This window comes from Thermobia domestica, chromosome 4 (assembly GCF_964235325.1).
Source record: "Thermobia domestica chromosome 4, izTheDome1.hap1.1, whole genome shotgun sequence".
NCBI classification, from domain to species: Eukaryota; Metazoa; Arthropoda; class Insecta; order Zygentoma; family Lepismatidae; genus Thermobia; species Thermobia domestica.
The window spans coordinates 217744414-217769110 of NC_137457.1; the positions used below are offsets into that span (position 1 = coordinate 217744414).

Below are 24697 nucleotides of genomic sequence, written 5' to 3' on the forward strand. Positions count from 1 at the left end.
TAGTAATTGCTATATATGCCTTTTCTAGACTCAATACACTGAAAGAATTTTGGATTGAATACGGCAGTGGAAAGCACCTCCAATACCTTCCGATCCACGAGTTGCACAACAAAATTTCACGAGGAGTTCCAGATCTTTTGCCTTTCTTCCATGCATTTACGGTGGCTGATACTGTGTCAAGTTTTACAAGTATTGGTAAAGCCACTGCATGGAAAACGTGGATGATTTCCGAGATGAGACAAAGCTTTTTCGGCATATTATCAAGTTCTGGACAACATCTCTGAAGATGACGAGACGTTTTTACTCATTCAAAGCTTTGTGGTTCTTATGTACCATTCATCAAGTTCTGCAGAGACTGTCGATGAGGCCAGGCGGATTCTCTTTACCCAGCAAAACAGACCCATTGAAAATATTCCACCAACCAGCAACGCTCTGTTGCAACACTTGAAGAGGGCCATCCTACAATGTTCTTTGTGGACAAACTGTCTTCAACGGAACAGCCAACGCTTGGATCCTTGTGAGTGGGGATGGAAGAAAACAGCAGATGACTACGAACCCCTCTGGTCGACAAGCCCAAACTTCACCATGGAAAAGCTAAATAACTTGATAGCATGCAAGTGCAAACAGATTTGCACGCGCTGTCGATGTGTAAAAATACACGAACTTTGCACTTTACTTTGTAGTTGTGAGGGTCAATGCAGAAATTAAGTTTAATCTTACAAACTTGTCACTTTGTTTAAAGTTTACATTGTTTTCAATAGTTATGGCTTCCGCGTTAATAATCCATATGGACTGTACATGTTTTCATTGTGAGAAACTGATGTAAATATCTGTTACCGTTCCTAAAAAAGAAAAGTTTTTTTTTCATTTTTGCCAATCAGTAAAAAGAGGACATTAGATCCACTAAAAGATGTAAATAACTATTTTTATTTTCATATTCACTCTTTTGTAATATAATTTATAATTAAAGATGAATCACTCTTTAAAAAAAATTATACAAGCATGCAACATTGCAATGGATGTAATGTGTTTACTTGAGTTAACGCCTCTTATAATAACAGAAATGTCATTGCAAAATATATTCAGCCAACAACAACCATTTTAAAACATTGTTTTTTACCCCCTTCCACGTTGTTAGCGCCATAAACCATTTAAAATCGAATAACATTTTTGTAGCTTATTTCATGCTCTTTCAAATGGAACAATTGGAAGACTCAATAAAATGATTGGTAACGGAGTTGTGTGTATTTAAGCAAACCTATGTTTTTAATCCCGGCGGCCATTTTGATGACGTCAACATAGGAGTTCAGCGTGTTACATCAAGTGTCTCCCAGGTATTTTAAAATTATTTATTATGTATATAAACACTGTGCAAAATTTGGAACTGGTATATGGAAGTGAAGTATTTTGGCTGAATTTGTCGCTATCTGTTAGAAGTTGTGACCGCCATTTTAATAATGTAATTAACACGTTATATGTGATATCTCAGTTATTTATGGACCGATTTTCTTCGTTAATAGCTCATTTTAAAGGTAATGAAATTAACAATATAACACGTTACCTAAGTGTTTCGTCTAAAACTAAGGGGTTTCGGAGTTATTAAGTATTTTTCTTCAATAAATACTCATTAATTTATTAAATTCTTAAATAACTCCGAAACCGTTAATTCTAGAGGAAATATTTTGGTAACATGTTTTATTGCAAATTTAATTTCCTTTAAAATGAGCCAAGTATGAAGAAAATCGGTCCATAAATAACGGAGATATGGCTTATTTTTTGAATCGAGCTGTCCGCCATTTTAATGACGTCATCACATGAGTTCCGGACGTCAGATCAAGTGTCTCCCGGCGGATTCTTTTCCTTTGGTATACATATAAGAACTGTGTAAAATTGCAGACTGGTAGCCGGAAGTGAAATATTTTTACGCTAACTCCACGCACTATTAGGGGATTTCAATGCGAAGGTAGGACGAGAGGATATTTTCAAACCGATTATAGGGAACGAAAGTTTGCATAAGGAAAGTAATGACAACGGTGTTAGACTCGTGAACTTTGCAACATCCAAAAACCTAATCGTGAAGAATACAAAATTCCCACATCGCGACGTTCATAAATACACTTGGACATCACCAGACGGAAAAACACATAATCAAATTGATCACGTTTTAGTAGATAGAAGAAGACAATCTAGCATAATTGACGTCCGGTCGTTTAGAGGGGCTGATTGTGACACTGATCACTACCTGGTAGTAGCGATAATACGGGAGAGATTATCGTTGAATAAAGGTAATATTCAATGTCCGAAAACGGAGAGATTTAATTTAAAGAAATTAGAAGAGAGCCAGGTAAGAGAGGAATACCAGATTGAAGTTTCGAATAGATTCTCGGTCTTAGAAGACTCGGAGTGCACTAGTGTTGAGGATACTTGGATTGAAATTAGAGATAGCATTAAAAGTTCAGCAGTAGAAAAATTGGGACACGCGGAAATACGTAGGAACAAACCATGGTTCGACCAAGAATGCATTAAACTAGCAGAGAAGAGAAAACAGGCAAAATTACGGTGGCTACAAAATCCGAATGAAATAACTACACAAAATTTCGCAGATATCAGGCGGGAAACTTCCAAAACTTTTAGAACAAAGAAACGGGATTTTTTGAAAGCTAAAATTAAGGAACTTGAAGATAATAGTAAAAATAAAAATATTCGGGACATGTATAAGGGGATCAGCGAATTTAAGAAAGGCTATCAACCTCGTGCTTATATATTAAAGAAATCTGACGGAACAGTTCTCACTGATACGGATAGCATCTTAAATAGATGGAAAGATTTCTTTGACGATTTGCTGAACACGCAGCCAAAAAAAAAAAAAAAAAACTAATGTGCGTGGAGAAAAGGAGACACACACCGCAGAACCGTATATTCCAGAACTCAATCGAATAGAAGTGGAAGCCGCTATAAAGAAATTAAAGAAACACAAATCTCCGGGTGTAGATGAAATTCCGGCTGAGTTAATTTTAGCTGGAGGCGAAAAATTGTGGAACAAGATACACAAACTCATTCTCCTTATCTGGAACAAGGAAGAATTGCCACAAGAGTGGAAAGAGTCAATCATTGTTCCAATTCACAAGAAAGGCGACAAAACTGACTGTAATAATTATCGAGGCATTTCTCTTCTGTCAACATCCTATAAAATCCTTTCAAATATTCTGTTAGCAAGATTGACCCATACGCAGATGAAATTATTCGAGATTATCAGTGCGGATTTAGACGAAATCGATCAACTATCAACCAAATATTTACCATTCGCCAAATACTCGAAAAGAAGTGGGAATACAATACCCCGGTACATCAACTATTTATTGATTTTAGAAAGGCTTACGACCCGGTGAGGAGAGAAACATTATACAACGTTCTAACAGAACTTGGAATACCGAGAAAGCTAATTAGATTAATTAAGATATGTTTAAGTGAATCCCAAAGTAAAGTCCGGGTAGGAAAATTTTTGTCCACGAGCTTCCACGTCGAAAATGGCCTGAAACAAGGAGATGCGATGTCGCCATTATTATTTAACTTTGTGCTGGAATACGCCATAAGGAAAATCAAAGATAGCAACCAGGGCCTAGAGTTGAACGGCATTCACCAGGTTATGGCATATGCTGATGATGTAAATTTAATAGGGGAGGATAGGAGAACAGTAGAAATAAATGCAGAGATCTTATTAAACGCTTGCAGGGACATGGGTTTAGAAGTAAATGCAGAGAAAACTAAATACATGGAAGTGCGTCGGGACCGTAATACGGCAAATTGTGGAGGCGTTAAAATATTAAATAATGCTTTTGATAAAGTGGATACTTTCAAATATTTAGGATCAATATTAACAGACGAAAATCATATTCACGAAGAAATTAAATGTCGACTAAAAGCAGGGAATTCGTGTTACTACTCGGTTCAAAATCTCTTGTCGTCGCGAATTCTGTCGAGGAATTTGAAGCTTAAAATATATAAAACGATAATCATGCCTGTTGTTCTGTATGGTTGCGAAACATGGTCGCTTACTCTGAGGGAAGAACATAGACTGAAAGTATTTGAGAACAGGATCCTAAGAAGAATATTCGGACCCAAGAGGAACGAGAATGGGGAATGGCGGAAGCTTCATAACGAGGAACTACATAGTTTATACGGTTTACCCAACATTGTTAGGGTCGTCAAGTCTAGGAGGCTTAGGTGGGCAGGTCATGTAGCTAGAATGTAAGAAAGTAGAAACGCTTTCAAAATCTTGACTGGTAGACCCATAGGAAAACGACCATTAGGAAGACCTAGGCGCAGATGGGAGGATAATATTAAGATGGATCTCGCAGAGATAGGAATACAAAGTAGAAACTGGATGCAATTAGCTAAGGATAGAAGTCAGTGGAGAGCTTTTGTGAACGCGGCACTGAACCTCCGGGTTCCATAGGCCATAGAGTTAGTTAGTTAGTTAGTTTTTACGTGCGCGCGACGGAGCTTTCACATACTTTCAAATACTTTCTTTACATTTGGTATAAGCACGTCTAGCAGGCCCGTATCCAGGGGGTCTAGGGGGGCCGGTCCCCTCTAAATTTTTACTGCCCCCCTAAGATTCACACGGTAGACTTGCAAATGAATTATAATATGGTGATGAACTATAATATGGTTGGATTGTCCCCCCCCCCCTACATTTCTGGGCTGGCTACCGGCCTGGAATCTACTTCCGGATATTGGCACCTGATTGTTTCTGCTATGCGATGAAGATCGTGTACAAGACAAGTCAGGTGAACTAATTTAGTAGTGACACAATACTTTATTCTGTTATCAGGGTGTCTATCGGTCACGAAAGTCACGAATGTCACGAAAAAGTCACGAAATCAGAAAACGGTCATGAAAATCACGAAAAAGTCACAAAATTTAGCTTTTGGGTCACGATTTTTTTAAAACTGTACAAATGTAAGTACAGATTGAAAAATGTTGTTCTATAAAACGTCAAAGTTCAATACCAAAAATGTCTATCGTCGGCTTTAGACGCTATTAAATTGCAAGCAAAGTACGTTTCTATCGCATGGATGAAAATACGGCCTAATTCGCATTGAAAATATTAGGAAATTTTATGATTTGGTAAAGAAAAGGTCACGAAAAAGTCACGAAATTTCATGTTGGAATTTCAGTAGACACTCTATACTTTTATTCTACATCTGCGTTTACAAAGTGATTCAGTTCATTTTAAATATAACCTACTTTCTTGGGATATACTCTGGAATATGCTAGTATGCAGCAATAAAATTCGGAAATATGCTTTATGCTACCAAGTTTACGAAATATGCATGAACATTGAAATTCACTCAAAATATGCACTTATATGCGTTATCATATGTGCCTCAAACGAATCCTTACAAATCCGTCGAAAGAAAAAGATCCTTTCCATACGTTTCTGCATTTTACTATAAACATGCATTTTGCATATGAATCCGGGCTGTAATAATAATAATAATAATAATAGTATCGTCTTGTCGTTACCGTTTTCGCTCTGATACCTGTCCATAGGCAACCGGATGGACCGGTGTATAAGACTCCGACAACTTATACATAGCACATTTAGGAAGTGTCCGTTTTTTTCTTCTGCTCTACTACTGTTGTTGTTGCTATTACTACTACTACAACTACTACACTGCAATTGATACTACTTGTCCTTTCTGACAGCTCGCTACGTGCACTTGGTGCTCAATGCTCTGTTGTCAGCTTTTACATCGGGTATTGAAACACGAAATTATTCACTGCAAGTAAATCTCAATTTTATAAAATTAAATGACACAAAAGATAACTAAAAAGAATTCTCTCAATAACCAGCAGGTCCAGGGCCGTGCTGGGATACTAATGAGGGCGGTGGACAAGTCTACTAAAAGGGCGCCCACACAAACGGGAATATATATATATATATATATATATATATATATATATATATATATATATATATATATATATATAGATAGATAGATAGATAGATAGATAGATAGATAGAGAGAGAGAGAGAGAGTGAGATTGAAATAAGTATGGGTGTCATTTTATATTAAAATCACCACCAAATTTGTTTTAATGTTAACGTAAATAGCTAACCTCGAATCGAAATCCTCTTTACTAGAGAAAAACTTTTAGTTCCTGTAATAACATTTCTGTGAAATAAAAAGAAGCTAAATGTATCAACAACTTAATATAGCACGCCCATGGAAGCAGGAGGCTCATTGCCGCGTTTACAAAAGCTCTCCATTGGTTTCTGTCCTTAGAAAACTGAACTCAGTTTCTATTTTATATTTCAATCTCTGCTAGAACCATTTTAATATTGTCCTCCTATCTGTGCCTCGGTCTTCCCAACGGTCATTTTCCTATTTGGATTTCCAGTTACAACTTCGAAAGCGTTTCTAATTTCTTCAATTCTGGCTACATAACCTGACCATTTGAGCCTCTTGACTTGATGACCCTAACAATATTTGGTAAACGGTATAAAATTATGCAGTTCCTCCTTATGAAGTTTCCGCCTTTCCCCATTCCCGTTCCTTTTGGAGTTCGAATATTGGTTTAAAAATCTTGTTTTCAAATACTTTCAGTCTGCGATTTTCCCTCAGAGTCAGTGACCATGTTTTGCAACCATACAGCACAACAGACATGATTATCGTTTCATATTTTGAACTACAAATTCCTCAACAGAATTAGCGGCAACAAAAGACTTTTAACTGAATAATAGCACGAAATCCCTGCTTTCAGTTGACATCAAATTTTTTAGTGATTATGGTTTTGGTCTGTTAATAATGATCCTAGATATTTGAAAGTATCCATTTTGTCGAAAGAAAATATTATTTGGTATTTTAACGCATCCATGAAATGCAGTATTACGATCCTGACAAACTTCCATTTATTTCGTTTTCTCTGTATTTACTGTTAAGCCTATATCCCTGCAAGCGTTAATTAAGATTTCTGCATTCTTTTCTATTATTCTATCATTACCTATTAAATTTCCATCATCAGCATACGCCATAACTTGGCAAATACAATTCAGTTCTAGGACCTGATTGCTGTCTTTGATATTCCTTATCGTGTTCTCCAGAACAAAGTTAAATAATAATGACAACGCATCTCCTTGTTTCAGGTCATTCTCAACGTGAAAGCTCGTGAACAAGAATTTCTCTACTCGAACCTTACTTTGGGATTCATTTAAACATATCTTAATTAATCTACCTTTTTCGGTATTGCAAATTCTGTAAACATGTTGTACAATGTTTCCCTCCTACCAGAGTCTAAAGTCAATGATTGATGTGCCAGGATGTTGTATTCTCTCATTTCTTTTCAAGTATTATTCGAATGGTAAATATTTGGTCGATAGTTGATTGATTTTATCTAAATCCGTTCAGATAATCTCCAATAATTTCATCTGCGTATGGAGTCAATCTTGCTAGTACAATGTTTAAGAGGATTTATTGGATGTTGACAGAAGAGAAATGTGTCACGCTCTTCGACAACGCTTTATATTTTTGACAAATCTGACTTTTATTTTAGAGTTATTGTATAGGCCTAAACTGAGTCGCCACCACGTTTACGCAAAACGTGGAAAAAGGTATTTTAGTTCCAGATCCTTGATTTCAGAAGCAAATAACCATGAAGATCTATACGATCACATTGCACGGTACAGTATGAGAATAAACCGTGACTAACTGACGGAATGTATGGAAGTTTTCAAGTAAAATACGAATTTCCAACACTAAACTTAATACAAATCAATAATACCGTTTGGTTACCGAACTTAGTTAAGAATTCCGCATCTAGCATTTCCATGATCAGAACTTATCTTGTTATGACTCTAAAGTTACTGTTTATATATCCAGCATTCGCCACAGCTCCTTAATTCCACAAAGGCAACGTATATTAACTATAAATTCTATCATATTTCAAATACATTCTTAAATCTTCCATTAATACATTTATTTTTAAATATTCATATTCATAATTATATCTTTTATTCTTTTTATATATAGCCTCTGTATAAATAATCATCGTTCCGGCGTTGCTGTATATGCTACTTAACTTCATAATTCAATATTTAAATTTCATGGATTAACTCAGTCTCACACAAAGGAATAGATTACATCTAATGATATGCGGATTCATATGTCATTCAATCATGTAGATAAAGATTCCGTAACAAAATAGGCATTACGATAATTATAAAGTCGTGCCGAAACAAATAACTATTTTCACAAGATTTATATTGATTAAATTGTAGAAGGTTACTAAAATTTGGATTTTATACTTGTAGATTACACAATAGTTTACATTAGAACCATTTTACGGTGATGTGGCGGTAGGGAAGAGTAAGGGCCTAAGCCCTAGAAGAAAGTATTTAACTCTGCATACTCATTATTTTCTTAGCACCTTTAAAATATACACAAAACGTTCGAAACTTAAATAATCATAAATTAAATTATGTAACCTTTGGCCGATGACAATTTAAACACATTAATCACTTCTGAAGATTATTATTTTAATTAAATTTTCCGTTAAACGTAACAGATTAACAATTTCCAATCACAATTACATTTCTTTCACTTAATATACTTCTTATTCTTAATATTCTTTCTTCTTCCTCTAATATTTAAATAAATTAATTTCTGGTACCGACCAAAATTAAGTTGACATATGACAAAACATATAACAAATAAAATTTACATGCTGAACAACACGAATATAAACACAGAAAGCAAAGACACAAATAAACCAACAACATGACAAGCAAAAGGAATAAACAAGGTATAAACAAGAATAGTTGTGGGGCATAACAACTTTCCCCCTCTTCAAGGAAAAAAAATTATCAGTGATAATTTTTTTTTTTTTAAGTCATAATTTATGTTGAAATTAAATCCAATTACGTTGCATCCGTGTTATTTTCCAAGTGATTCATTTAGATGTATCCTGTAAATCGATGATGAACACGATTACTTCACAACTTTATAACTAGGTAGGGACCAACTCAATATGAACATCTATATGAAATATCAAACAAAATCAACTTCTTTATATTTTCATAGTCTTCTCTTCCTGATAGCATTTTTTTTTCTTGTTCTCTTTCAAAAGTTATTTAAATTTCACAATTAGACATCATAACAAATTAACTTAAATTTTGAAATAGCATCATTTTGTGTAGAATTTAGTTATCTGAAGTCTAATGTGTGGAATATATGTAATTGACACTTCATTAAACAAATTAACAAACAATGCAACGATAATAGCAAAGTAACAAGAAATCAAATATCAAACATCATCCATTTCTCAACGTTTTTTTTTTTTTTTTTTTTAACTTCTGTCTTTCTTTCCTTCTCTTTCGATTTCTTCCAATTATGCATTCCTTCTCCTTTTGTCCTTTCCTCCTATGATGTTTCCACATCTTATTGTATTGTACATTCTTTACTTCCTTCTCCTTTTGTCCTTTCCTCCTATGATGTTTCCACATCTTATTGTCTTGTGCATTCTTTATTTTACTTTTTCGACTTTTCCACTGTTTTCTTCCTTCTGGACCTTTTCTTGTTTTCGTCTTGTTTGCACCGATCAAAATTGTCATAAATTTCAACTTTCTTTTCTTCCAATACATTAACTTGCTCTTTCGGTTTCCTCGTTCCTTTCGTTTTATTTTTTTCTTTCTCCAAATCATATTCTTCTGATGATTAGTTCTGCTATCTGTTTCTAGCGCATAAACCACTTTCACATTCATTGCTATCGATTTCATTGTTCTCATGCAGACTTTCAATTTTTTACTTTTCCTATGTTTCGTCTTTCTTTTCCTCCAACTCCTATCTTTCCAAATTGTCATATCTCTTTTGTTACACAACTTTCGAGATTTTGCTGAAGTCTTAAGGAATCTTTCAGGTTGCCCATTCGGAGTTCTCGCTCTTTTACATGCTAAAACTTCATCCTGTATTCTTTCATCAAGTTTATCCGTATCTTTGATATCATTGGTTGTCCTCTCAGTAGTGTTCTTCATACTGTCTTCTTTCTCTTCCTCAATGTTTGCAGCTGCTTCACCTTCAGTTTCCATATTAATTTCATTATTTTCTTCCTCGTTGGCTGCTGCATTTTCCTCCGTCTCCATATTATCTTCATTATTAGCATCTTCATCTTCCGTTTCCATATTATCTTCTTTACTTTTAATACTTTCTTCACTCGATTTCACCACATTTTCCTCTGTCACTGATTCTTCATCTTCATTTTTGGAACTCTGATTATTTTCGTTAAAATTTTTTACAGTCTTGTTTCCATTATCGTCGTCGTCTTTCTTCAAATCTCCAATCGCTATATTCAAGTCCTCCCGTATTTCTTCCTTCAACTCTTTTCCAAATGTTTGTATATTAGTAGCCAATGTTGTTATATTATTGGTAACTTCTAATCGAAATAGGGATAATTGTTGCATAAGCAGTTTAAACATTTCTTGATCACTTAGCTCTGATGATGGCACATTCAGTTGTTCCTTGGCTTCGTGTAAAACAAATTTTGTTTTATCTGCCTGCGCTTTTTCTTCAATTTCTCCTTCTTCCTTCGAATTCTGCAATTCTTCCTGTCTAGTTTCTTCGTTTGGCACTTCTTCTTCTTTTGAATTTTGTACTTTTTCTTTCCGTTGAGCTTCTTCTTTTCCCAGTTCTCTCTCTTTTCCTTTTCCTTTCTCTTCTTCGGTATCTTCAAAATCATCCTCACTATCTGTCTTATTATTATTTTCGCTTCCTTTCAGTTGGCAGTCTTTACAGATCCAGTTCGAAAAGTATTCCATATCTTGATCATCTGGGTTTTCTATAGTTCCCACACATCTCTGGTGAAACAATTTTGTGCAGTTACCACAGGTAATTGCTTTATCTCGTGTATTAATTTTCCTCTTACTTCCTTTCTTTATTGTCGGAACTACTTCTTGGCAACACTTAAAAAAGTCTTTTTCAACTTCAGTACCTGACATGTTAATCTTTATAGTATCTAGGACCGTAGCACCTTTTCTTCTTTCTCACCACATTCACCATATTTATTTCCTCGTCTTCACAGTTAACATTTTGGGGGGGAAATTTTCAAAAACATTCCTTCATATTTCATATATTCGATAGAGCGATTTATTAACATCTTCACGACGATTTGCCTTATTTATCTAATATCCTGGCTGGGTCGCCAAATTCTTTGTCACGCTCTTCGACAACGCTTTATATTTTTGACAAATCTGACTTTTATTTTAGAGTTATTGTATAGGCCTAAACTGAGTCGCCACCACGTTTACGCAAAACGTGGAAAAAGGTATTTTAGTTCCAGATCCTTGATTTCAGAAGCAAATAACCATGAAGATCTATACGATCACATTGCACGGTACAGTATGAGAATAAACCGTGACTAACTGACGGAATGTATGGAAGTTTTCAAGTAAAATACGAATTTCCAACACTAAACTTAATACAAATCAATAATACCGTTTGGTTACCGAACTTAGTTAAGAATTCCGCATCTAGCATTTCCATGATCAGAACTTATCTTGTTATGACTCTAAAGTTACTGTTTATATATCCAGCATTCGCCACAGCTCCTTAATTCCACAAAGGCAACGTATATTAACTATAAATTCTATCATATTTCAAATACATTCTTAAATCTTCCATTAATACATTTATTTTTAAATATTCATATTCATAATTATATCTTTTATTCTTTTTATATATAGCCTCTGTATAAATAATCATCGTTCCGGCGTTGCTGTATATGCTACTTAACTTCATAATTCAATATTTAAATTTCATGGATTAACTCAGTCTCACACAAAGGAATAGATTACATCTAATGATATGCGGATTCATATGTCATTCAATCATGTAGATAAAGATTCCGTAACAAAATAGGCATTACGATAATTATAAAGTCGTGCCGAAACAAATAACTATTTTCACAAGATTTATATTGATTAAATTGTAGAAGGTTACTAAAATTTGGATTTTATACTTGTAGATTACACAATAGTTTACATTAGAACCATTTTACGGTGATGTGGCGGTAGGGAAGAGTAAGGGCCTAAGCCCTAGAAGAAAGTATTTAACTCTGCATACTCATTATTTTCTTAGCACCTTTAAAATATACACAAAACGTTCGAAACTTAAATAATCATAAATTAAATTATGTAACCTTTGGCCGATGACAATTTAAACACATTAATCACTTCTGAAGATTATTATTTTAATTAAATTTTCCGTTAAACGTAACAGATTAACAATTTCCAATCACAATTACATTTCTTTCACTTAATATACTTCTTATTCTTAATATTCTTTCTTCTTCCTCTAATATTTAAATAAATTAATTTCTGGTACCGACCAAAATTAAGTTGACATATGACAAAACATATAACAAATAAAATTTACATGCTGAACAACACGAATATAAACACAGAAAGCAAAGACACAAATAAACCAACAACATGACAAGCAAAAGGAATAAACAAGGTATAAACAAGAATAGTTGTGGGGCATAACAAATGCCTCGATAAGTATTAAATCTGTTTTGTCGGTTTTCTTCTGAACTGGAACAATGATTGATCCTCTTCACTCTTGTGGTAATTCCTCCTTGTTTCAGATAATGAGAACGAGTTTGTGTATCTTGCTCTACAATTTTTCCCCTCCAGCTAAAATTAAGTCAACCAGAATTTCGTCTACACCCGGAGATGTGTGTTTAATTTTTTTAAATAGCGATTTCTATTTCTGTCTGGTTAGGTTCATGCTGCATGCATTTCACTTTCTCCACCGCATTAGTTTTTGGCTATGTGTTAAGCAAATCGTCAAAGAAATCTTTGCATCTATTTAAGATGCTATCTGTATCAGTGAGAACTGTTCCTTTAAGTTTCTTTAAAGCACGAGATTGATAGGCTTTCTTAAGTTCGTTGATGCATTTATACATGTCCCGAATGTTTTTGTTTTCACTATTATCTTCAAGTTAATTAATTGTAACTTTCAAAAGTCGCGTTTCTTTGTTCTAAAAGTTTTAGAAATTTTCTGCCAGATGACAATGTAATTTTATATAGTTATTTCGTTCGGATTTTGTAACCAACGCAGTTTCTTCTGTTTTCTCTTCTCTGGTACTTTAGTACATTCCTGGTTGAACCATGGTTTGTTCCTACGTATTTCTGCGTGCTCCAATATTTCTTTTGCAGAAATTTTAATGTTATCTCTAATTTCAACCAAGTATCTTGCACTAGTGCACTCCGAACCTTCTAAAACTGAGAATGTATTCGACACTTCAATCTGGCTCCCCTCTCACCTGACTCTCCTTTATTAAAAAACATTAAACCGCTCCGTTTTCAGATATTGAATATTTCCTTTATTCCACGATAGTCTCTCTCTTACTATCACAATCAACTCCTCTGAACGACCGAACATCAGTTGTGCTAGACTGTTCTTTTCTGTCTACTAAAACATGATCAGTTTGAATATGTGTTTTTCCATCTGATGAAGTCCAAGTATATTTATGAATGTCACGATGTTGGAATTTTGTAATCTTCACGGTAAGGTTTCTGGATATTGCACAGTTCACGAGTGTAACGCCGTTGTCACAACCTTCCTTATGCAAACATTTTTCCCTATAATCAGTTTGAAAATACCCTCTGGTTCTACCTTCGCATTGAAACAGCCTAACAGAATTTTCATATGGTATTGCAGGAGATGATTAAATACATATTCTATTCTTTCGTAAAAACTGATTTTTTTTAAATCGCATTCCTTATTTTTTGTTGGGGCATGTGCATTTAAAAAAATAATATTACACCCCCGACCCTAAGTAAAAGAAAATCTATCATTAACAAATTCAACCTATGTAATTGCTGATATTACGTATTCGTTTGTGAACGGAAAGTCCTGTTTCTAGTTGGTAATTTTTAATTTGTTCCCTGTAAAAGAACGTAAAATTTCCCGACTTGACTCCTCCATTTCCTTCTCATCTGAACATTTTTTTACAGGATGAGGTTGTTAGCCTCACACCAAATTCTCAAGCTGGATTATCATCCCTTGTCTGCCCGCGACTGCTTACTCAGTATATTCGCAGCTAACCTCTATATCCCAGAGGCCTTCTCCTCGATCCACAACCTGAGGACGCGCCGTGCCGTGGTGACAGGAAGACCACATTTTACGAAAATTAATACAGCTATATTTCAGAAATACAACAGGTACTGATTATCAGAACACTGCTTTAAAACACACAGGAACAATCAAAATTGCTCGGATATATGGATGCATATTAAGACTGTGAAAACTTCGATGCCGTAAAAAAATCGTAAATTAGAGACTAGTGTCAGTGTAGTATTACATAAATGCATCGTACATTTGACTATCCGAACTATTCTTAATGTATCTCATTATTTCGTTTTATAGCTATATAGCTTTATAATATTTTTTAAGTGATTATACTCTTTACCTGTTCTATGCCAATAGCAACTGTATGAATTTATAATACAAACTGAAATACAGAAGTATAAAAAAAAAATAATGTGATATTTCGCAAGACATCTTATGTAAAGGGCGCCTTGTATTCTTCACAGGTTCTGTACTACCAGTCAGTATTTGAATTTATTAAACAAAGCTGGTGTACAGGATAACTAAAACCAATTATCTATAATGTGATATTTCGTAGGGCGCCTTATGTAAAGGGCGCACTGTATCTTTCACGGGTTCTTCGCCAAGAGTAACTGTGTGTATTTATTGTACAGAACTGTGCTATACAGAAGAGTAAATAAAATCGTTCATCTTTGATGTGGTCTCGGAATGGCGCCTAATGTAAAGGGCGCACTGCACTTTTCACGGGTTCTTTACCAATAAAACTGTAAGAATTTATTACTAAAAACTTGCACCTTTATTTATACTGTGATATTTCGGAGGGCGGGTGTCCCGGTGGGCCAGCACGGGCCTGAGCAGGTCCACTACTTAAGTTAACAATGTACACTGTTTATATTCAAATTGGCAACGTGCGGAAAGGGTAGAATGTTTGTCATTGCAGACGAGAGAAATGAACCACTATAATTAGCTGAATATACTGTTGTTGTAGAAACAGTTCTTCTTGCCTGATTGTTATGATCACGTGCAGGAAGGTAAAGAAAAAAACAGAGAAAGGCAACTGTCAGAACGGACAAGTTGTGTCAAATGGACAGTCCGTCTTCAACGTTGGGGAGGGGGGGTGAGGAGGATAAGACCATTCCCATGTTTTTTTTAAGCAATTTATTTATTTATTTATTTATTTTGACTTATTTTACATGTCGAGGTTAAGGCTATATGTAGCCTTATCTACCACCTAAACATGACACAAAATTGAAAAATCAAAGGATATAGCTCACAATAGCAAAAGAAAAAAGTTAGAAAGTAAAAAAAAAAAAACACAAGAACCAGACTGTCACTTGAACACACACACACACACACACACACAAATATAATATAGTGCTACGCGAAAGTACATACATGTTATAATATGTAATAAGTGTTGAGTTTCATATCTTTATGACAAGCTTCTCTATTGGCTCTTCTATCTCTGTGTCCATTCAACCCTGCTTCGATAACAATAAATGATAAACTGCTCTTTTAAAAGATGCTAAAGATTTTGACCCACGTACCGAGGTTGGCAAAGTATTCCAATCACGACACGTTGAAATTATATATGATTTGGAGGAATAAGTTGATCTATGAATAGGAATTGCAAGTTGGCTATTAAAACGTGATCTTGTGTCCCTCTCATGGAAATCGCTTAAAAAATTAAGTTGTTTTAGAATATAGGAAGGTTCTGTAAAAGTAAGTGTTTTATACAGCAGTACCAACGAGTGCAATTTTCGCCGTTGCTGCATCTTCAGCCATTGCAGCTTTTTAAAGAATGGCGTAACATGATTTGAGAATTTTAAGTTAAAAATAAAACGTATACAAGCATTTTGTACTCGCTGCAAACGCTTTTGTAAATGTATATCAGCGTCAGTTAAGGCGGTGTCACAGTACTCCAAATGTGGTACCACTAGGGTTTGAACAAGAGTTTTTTTCAACTGTGTTGGTAAAAAGTTTTTTAATTTGCTGAGAGAATGAAGAATTCCAAAAGCCTTCTTGCATGATGCGTTAATTTGATCGGACCAAGTTAAATATTTGTTAAGTATGACGCCAAGATTTTTCACAGAGGAAGAGAAGGGAATATTTACGCCTTCTAAAGTTATATTGGGAACAAGTGAAGCACCTATTAACGTCGTTGCACGTTTGGAAGTAATTAAAATTGACTTTGATTTGACTGGATTTATAATCAAACAATTATTTGCTGACCATTTAGCCAAATTACTCAAGTCTTCGTTCATCTTTGTTATACAAGTATCTACTTGCTTTGGTGAAGAAGATAGATACAATTGAACATCGTCCGCATAAATGTGATACTTACAGTGTTTTAGAGATTGTGCTAAGTCATTAATATAAAGGCAGAAAAGAAGATGCCCTAAAACACTCCCTTGAGGAACCCCACAAGGAAGGTTATGCTGACCAGAAACTAAGTTGGCAACCACCACATACTGTTTTCGGTCGCATAAGTAATTTTGGACCCACTTAGCAGCTAAAGTAGAGAAACTAAATTTTTGTACAAGTTTCTGTAGCAAAATGTCATGGTTTACTGACTGGAATGCTTTGCTATAATCCAGTAAGGTAAGTATGGTTATCTCTCTCTTGTCCAAAGCAGAACGTATATCATCAGTAATACTGGTAAGGGCTGTAGAAGTGCTGCAATGTTTACGAAACCCGGATTGAAAAGTGTCTAAAAGGTTATAAGTTCGAAGGTGCTCATATATTTGATCACTTACAATATATTCAAGAGATTTAGATAGGGCAGGTAATATTGAAATAGGCCTTAAGTCTTCTGCAGATCGGACATCCTTAGTCTTAGGGAGAGGCAGGACTCGTGCTGTCTTCCACAAGACTGGGAATGTTCCGGTAGTAAGGGAAAGATTAAATTGGTAATTGGGGAGAGGACGAAAGGTAATATTTTCTTGATCAATGTTATGCTTATTTCATCAGCACCTATAGCAGTGGATTTTATCCTCTTAATCGCTTTCATTACATCGTGTGGTGTAACACAAGTGAAAGGAAAACATTTTCTTCAAAATTAGGGATTTGTCCTGTATTATAAGATCTTGCATTTATCTGTGAGCTACAACTATCAATTCTACAGAAATAATTGTTAAGATAATCGGCAGAGAAAGGAGCAGCTACATCCGGCTGGACTCTTTTGCTGCTACGAATGCCAAGTAGCTTCAAATTTCTCCAAAGATGGGAGGGATTCTTGTTCTCAAACAGGGTGTAGGAAAATTTTAATTTCGCATTACGCACGGCTTGATTACATCTATTTCTAACGATCCTATATTCCTCAAATTTGTCATTTAAGTTGGGTACATTCAATTTACGTGCTTTCTTAAATTTACTATACGCTCTGTCGTGACAAGCCATTAAACTTCGAATTTCATCTGTAATCCAGGGCGAAGGAGAACGAGAAACACGTTTTTCTCTCAAGGGGGCATGAATGTTCAGAAGATAAAATATTAACTCATTGAAATAAGATAGTTGGTCATCCACAGAAGGAAAAGAACTTATTAGATGCCAAGGCAATAACGCAGCATCACGCAAGAGTGCTTCATTGTTAATGTTGGCTAAATCTCTGTATAAAACAACTTTAGGCTTGAATTTGGGAGTCTTAATAGAATAGCAAACAAAGATAAGATCATGACGCGAAATGCCAGGTACTGAAAATTGACCGAAATGAAGAACTCTATCAATGTCTGAAGTTAAGATTAAGTCAAGAAGTGAATCTGAGGTGGTAGTATGAAACGTAGCTTCGAGCGGACAATAAATCAGAGTTTAGTGGACAATAAATCAAAGTTCATGTCCCCAAGTATGAGACTATGCATATAAAGTGGTGAGATACGAGAAATATCTTCTTCGAAATTCTTAAATGATGCCCCTGGTGGGCGGTACACACAAGCCAAAAGTAATTTTTGGTACTCAATACATATCTCAACTATGATGTACTCAGATTCGAAGCTATAATGACCACCTGATTGACAAAGAATTTTTGCGTCAATGTCATTTCGCAGAAAGATTGCAACTCCACCACCACCTTTGTTAATGCGATCGTTTCGGATAATTTTGAAGTTATTTAACAATACCAGATCATTAGAAAGAGTTGGCTTTAACCAAGTCTCGGAAACTAATATTGCATGCAAGTTCTCAACGGAATGAAAAATAACTTCGAACTCAGTATAATGTCTGACAAGGCTCTGCGCATTAATGTGTACAGCATTGAACGTTGGTCGCTTTGGTTTATTAAGTTCTGTTTGCAATAAATACTGAGGGCCTTCGTAAGACACTTGGAGATCGGGTAGCTGTAAAGGTTCATTGTCTTCGAAAACAGAGGGACATAGCCTATTTTATTTAGTTTGGTTAAAACGAATGAAGAGGGGCTATGTTTGTTGCTTATATTGTCAGTCATTGTACTCATGTAATATTGAATATTTCAATGGCAGGTATTGCGAAAAAACAGAAAGACTAGAGAAAACGAAAAGACTATAGAATGGAGATTTACTGTTTCCTTGTTGGTTGTTAAAAAAAAAAAAAATCCATTGCCTCATAACATGCGGATTGTGCCTCAAACGAGGTTCTTGCTTGCTCTTCCCGAAACGGAGTGGCTATTGGTAATGTTTAAAATATTTATGAAGTTGAAAAACAATGCTATGGAGGACCAGACGAGCAGAGTTGTCCAATATTGGGAGGTGGACAGATTTGAGACTTATTCTGGGGGACATTAATTTCATCTCACTTTCCTTTGTAACAATCGGTCACAAATCATCCTCAAAAAACATATTTCAGATCGGATTATTGGGGGGACAGTCTCCCCAGTTCCAAGATTGGAGGGGACATGTCCTCATCCCCCCTGGATCCAGTGGGTCTGTAATAATAATAATAATAATAATAATAATAATAATAATAATAATAATAATAATAATAATAATAATAATACTGTTAAGAACCAAACAGTTGCGGAAATAATGACCCTTCTTTTAGAGAGAACAGCTATAATTTATCAACAATATTGATGACACGAAGGTGTTGGAAACAGTCATTGATGTAAATACGACTTGTCTTCTGGAAAAGCACGAAAAAAGGGAAGCAGCAGCCAAATATTCTTGGCAAAAGAATTTCTTTAATGGCCGGAATTAAACTATGCATTATTGAAACGTCCGGAAACTTCATTGTTTCCGTTCCTTGTTTCCGTCTCTCAGAAACGACTGAGTCGTTAAGCGATCATTCTTACATAAACGAGCTAACAGTATGGGCGGACAAGCAACAGATGCGCCAACACGTTCAGCAAAAATTTCTTCTTCAACATCTATATACAATCAGTTAAGCTACAAGCTTTTTCTTTCTTACTTCTTCCAGACTCACGCTCTAACTGTTGCAGCTTTACTTTATTTCTAGAAATTTCTGCAATGCGGATTAAATTGCAACAGGTCTTTAATAAAAAAAGAAAAAGAAAGAACAGAATATGGAAATTTCAACAGCTTTCTCTTTCTAAAGCGATGGAGTTCAATTATTCACTTTCAGATTTTTTCAGCACTCTGGAGCAATTTTCGTCCAAACCAATTATATCTTTTATATTTCTATGTCAACTCCTTTATTCAGATGTGGTTTAAATTAACCACCAGCTTAAAAAGAAGCTTCGACGCAAGGGCGCCCATCAGGGGGGCAAGGTGGGGCGCTTGCCCCCTCCCCGATGACAGAACTTTCTTTGTCTTTCTACGATGAGCTTTTGTAAGTCAAAAAGTTTGTGCTGGAATTCAAAAATAAAACATCAAGATGATCAGTTCCAGCAGAAGAAACACTTGTGATCGTTAAAAATACGCTTTACGCGACGTGAAAAACAGTTCAAACCATAATCATGCGAGTCGTCCGTGCATTTAAGACATCTACACGTAGCAGGCATGTTTTTATATTTTTCTGTTGGCTACTTTTTTTTTTTCTGGCAATTTTTCTGCACAGGCGCCACAAATTTTCTGCGATCACATCGCAGATCGCGGCATGTTCTGCTATGGGGTCTCCCTCTAGAGGAAATTATGCTTTGGAAGATCGAAAACCCAATAGAATTTTTTAGAACAGTTACCGCAAAATTTGAGACATTTGAAATGTCGCTTATCCTTGCCCTCTCCTGGAAACCACAACATTGGCGCCCTTGCTTCGACGTAAAGGCCTTCCCTAGCTCATTCCCCACTTTTTGAAATGTAGTAATGATAATGAAGAATATTAAAAAATATATATTGTAACGTTTTTCCTGTATAGGGGTCGGTAGAGCTTGGTAGAATAAAATTGTAGGTTTGATTTTTTTTATTAGTGGTTTATTACGAAAAATTTACTGTAACAATATTTTTATAGAAATATTACAATGATGTAATTTTTTAATGTAAGATTGGAATGGATGTTTTTTTTTTTTTTTTTTTTTTTTTTTTTTTTTTTTTTGACCTGACGGTTTTGGGAGGGATTTTTAAGTAGCGAATTACGTAAGGAGGTGTAGGACATTCTCTCCATCGAAAGCAGAGAGGGGTTAGTTTCCCGACAAGGCTTTATTGCACGCCGGCCAGGTTGTGATTAGGATTTTTTTCGCTGCCCCACTGCAAGCAGAAAGAAAGGTAGTTCCCCACAAGGCTCCACTGCAAGCCAGGAGAAGGAACAGTTAGCTCCACTCCAAGTTAAGGCTTTGGGTTAGGGAGGTACTTCCTAGACTCTACTGCAAGCCCAGAAACGGGATTTGACCAATCGCAAACTGGTGACTGTTCGTGGATTTCTTTGTTATATAGGCGTTCCGAAAGGCGGTGGTGCTGCTGTTCCGTCGTCGTCATGTACTCCATAGTGTTGCTGTAGTTTTCGTTATCTGCAACTTATAGTACGCCATCGTAAGGTGCATGTAGTTGTTTATAAACAAGAACACATGTAAAATGTTTGTAAACACAAGTGCATGGTACACTACAATATAGAAAGCAACTCAGGTAGTTCTTACTATTAAATTTGCTTCTAAACCTTTTCTTATAGACCAGAAATTAGTCCTCAATTTATGACGTCATTGTTGTTGGGCACAAAAATTTATAAACTATACGACAAATCTTGAAAACGATTTACTAGTTCATGTAACAGCCCTTTGCAAGTGCTGGCTCACTTTCTAAACATTTGATGTTCTTTGTTGTTGATCCTCGGAACGCCAAGACAATTTTATCTCACGCAACGCCAGATCAGGTTATTTTTGATTCATATATACTTCTCGTAATAAATGAAGTTCTTGTTCAAATGGAAAGTATTATGGAAAATGCGTTTATAGAAGAGACTCTCCAAACATAATTTTTTGGTTTTCATTCATTGAGAATAAAGACCGTGGTCTGTTTTCTGCCATAATCACAGTGTATTGGCTCTGACTCGTGAAGGCAAACGCGTAACTGAACTAAAGGCGAATGAGAAGGCATGTAAACTCTGACCCCAGGTCATTTTCTCAGAAACGGTTCAGAGATGGAGATTCTTCTCACATGTGGTGCATTTACGGTGGAAGCCCACTGTTTGATATGATCGAGATAGATTACTCCCGGGGGTCGGGACTAACTAACTCTATGGCCTATGGAACCCGGAGGTTCAATGCCGCGTTCACAAAACCTCTCCATTGACTTCTATCCTTACAGGGATCAACGTAAGTTTCTTGTTTGTTCGTAATTGTTTATTTGTAGAATAGTTGGTGGCCAGCCACATGTGTTGACACCGTCTGGTATCATCAGTATTGCAATATGACACCATAATGCCGGAAAACAGGTGTTTTTCGACATGTCATTATTACGGCCATGGGATGTCTATACTTGGTGTCAATGTGCCGTTTTTGTTACAGAACGATACATTCTTACGCAGCCTACCCATTAACATTCCCATTTGTAAAAAAAAAAAAAAAAAAAAAAAAAAAGCCACAACTAATTTTAGTTCCTGATTTTATTAAAGTTCGTGCAAAAAACATTTCTTCACCTTCATTGTTTCTGGCATTCGGAGGGAAAACGTCGAACCCTACCCCTAGGTTTGTATCTAAAAAAAAATATCTACAAATATGTCTTTGGGTGGGTTTCATTTGACTTGCACTTATGCTTCAAAAGTTCGAGTTGCGTGACTTTACGGACACCCTGTAGATCACTTCCCCAGCTTTCTATTAACGAAATCACACTTAATTTAAAACAGTAATTTTCACACTAGCACATAGGATAAATAATATTCTTTTTATTTTTTCTTCGAACTAATTGATACTATTTGTGTCCAATTTTCAATTTAGTGATTTAGTCTGCACCATCCACAAACTTATTTTATGTATATTATTTTAACACACATACTGAAACGAAACACACGTACTGATACTTATTTCATGTGTATTATTTTAACACACGTACTGATACTGAAAAGAAACAAATACATTTTTTATATACTGTTGTATCAGATGCATGAATCATGTGGCAATTCGGTTTCATATTTTTATATTGCTTACGATATCGCATGCAAAATATAATTTTCTGCGAGAGAAATAATCATCATCTCCTGATTCAGGTATCATCTTTCAAGCAGAAATCTAAATCGTCTTGCTGATACATGTAGCAACATATTTAACTTGTTGGTTACAAAAATAAATTTTATATACCAGTATGTTACAATATAAAGAATATCTTCAAAGTATATTAGAACTTATATTCAATAGAATCGTTACTAACAATAACTAATTAGAACGGGAATATTATACACAGACCTACCTTTCAAAATGGCATCTCCAACAAAGAGTTCACCTGTTTGATCTGCCGCCTGGTCCTTGAAGATTCTGGAAATGAGAATGGGAAGTTTGTGTTCTGCGCCACCCTTGATACTCAAACCGAGGCCTCCAACTTTCTGTCTTGTAACTTTCACGGTTCGTTCCTGCAACGACAAGGAAAGAAATGCCACTTATCATTTTTAGCAGTTTTCTTAAAGTAGTTCTCAGATAATGTCAAAAAGTCATATTTAATGTCTAAAAATTTCAATTACACTTCTAAACTTACCTTGGCTTTCGTAATAACTATCAGTAAACTCTTCTACAGAGTTCGTCGGAAACTTATCTAAAGAAAAGTTAACACTTAATCTTATCAAGAAGTAATGAAAAATAAGAGGACCTGAAATTTCATCATTAAATGTATACGTCAGTTCTGGAAGTACTAAAATATATATAAATGAAGTCTAAGGATTTGATTCGATATTTAACCGAAAACTACTCTTAAGCGACTTCACTATACTTTTATCATTTTTCTTTTCTAAATAGTGAACATCGTAAAGATACTGTATATTATATAATACTATATTATATAATACAGTATATTACATACATATATGTATAAGTTAGAAAGTAAGTCAGCAAGATAGTATTTAAAACATACTATTAATTCATTTCGGACGAGAGATGAGTTACGTCCTTCGTGGAACTAACGTCCAGAAGACGGACAATGGACATAACTTTCCTTTTGCTTTACATCTTTACAGTAAGTTTTTCGGTTTCCAGCCATGTTTTTATAATAAAAACAAGCGAATCTTTTCTCCGAACTTTGGACAGTGGCAGATCTAGCCCGGGGCCGGAGGGCGTAGGTCACCCATTTTTTTTAATTTTTTTTTGAGTGACAAAAAGAACTTAAGACATTATTTACATATCTTTGAAAGTTTATAGTAAACTCATAATACACCCATCATAGTTTCGGTTTTATAAAGGTAACCAAGAAAGTTCTTTCGCTTTTTGTGGAGGTCTGTATTCAATTGACCTCATACTGTGAGTGAACGCGAATGGAGATAAGGCGGTCAGTTGTTGGTGTGGGTATATCCAACATACAAGCTAGTTATGGCAGTTCACTTACAAAGTGAACTTGCGTAAGGACAGAGTGAACATGGGACCTCCACAAAGCGTCATAAGGGCATGTATGCTGGACGAGTTCAAACTGAGATTAAATGCCGCTGCACCGACGCGGAAGATATACCATGCCTTTGGTGAGGGTGTCGCGACTAAGCGGACAGTACAGCGGTGGTTTAATAAGTTTAAGGACGGTGACGAAACACTCGAAGACGCATCATGTGCTGGAAAACCAACACATGCACAAAAATGAAGATTTTCAGGCAGCAATTGAGGCAAACAGTGGCCAGACATGAGTGAGTGGAGAAACCATTCGGCAGCACTTCCATCAACTTAGGAAGCACTACAAATTGGGTCGATGTGTCCCACATGATTTGACTCCGGGCCAGAAGGCAGTGTGAGTCTGAGGCAGGAGCCATTTCTGGACCGGGCGCTGACATGTGTTGAGAAGTGGGTCCTGTACAAAGCTCCTCGGCGCAGTCATCATTGGTTAGCATTCCATGAACCAGCTCCAAAACAGCCGAAACCAGCACGGAACCAGAAGATCCTCCCATGTGTTTGGTGGACTTCTTGCGGCATCGTTCATCGGGAACTGCTACCAGCTGGTCAGAGCATCAATGTAACTGTGTATTGTCAGCAGTTGAGCAGTGTTCAAGAAAAACTCAAAAGTTTGTAGCCAGCATCTCTGAATCGCAAAAGGGTCCTCATG

The 24697-nt window shown here is 35.7% G+C and overlaps 1 protein-coding gene across 4 annotated transcripts in view; it reads right to left on the reverse strand.

Annotated features, from left to right (window-relative positions):
* Positions 1-24697, reverse strand: part of Syn2 (Syntrophin-like 2) — a 1212019-nt gene that overhangs the window by 112467 nt on the left and 1074855 nt on the right. For all 4 annotated transcript variants that reach the window (XM_081755484.1, XM_081755486.1, XM_081755485.1 and 1 more), the window contains one exon: positions 22874-23033. In XM_081755484.1, the coding sequence (XP_081611610.1) occupies positions 22874-23033 (160 nt within the window). The remainder of the gene's footprint in view (positions 1-22873; positions 23034-24697) is intronic.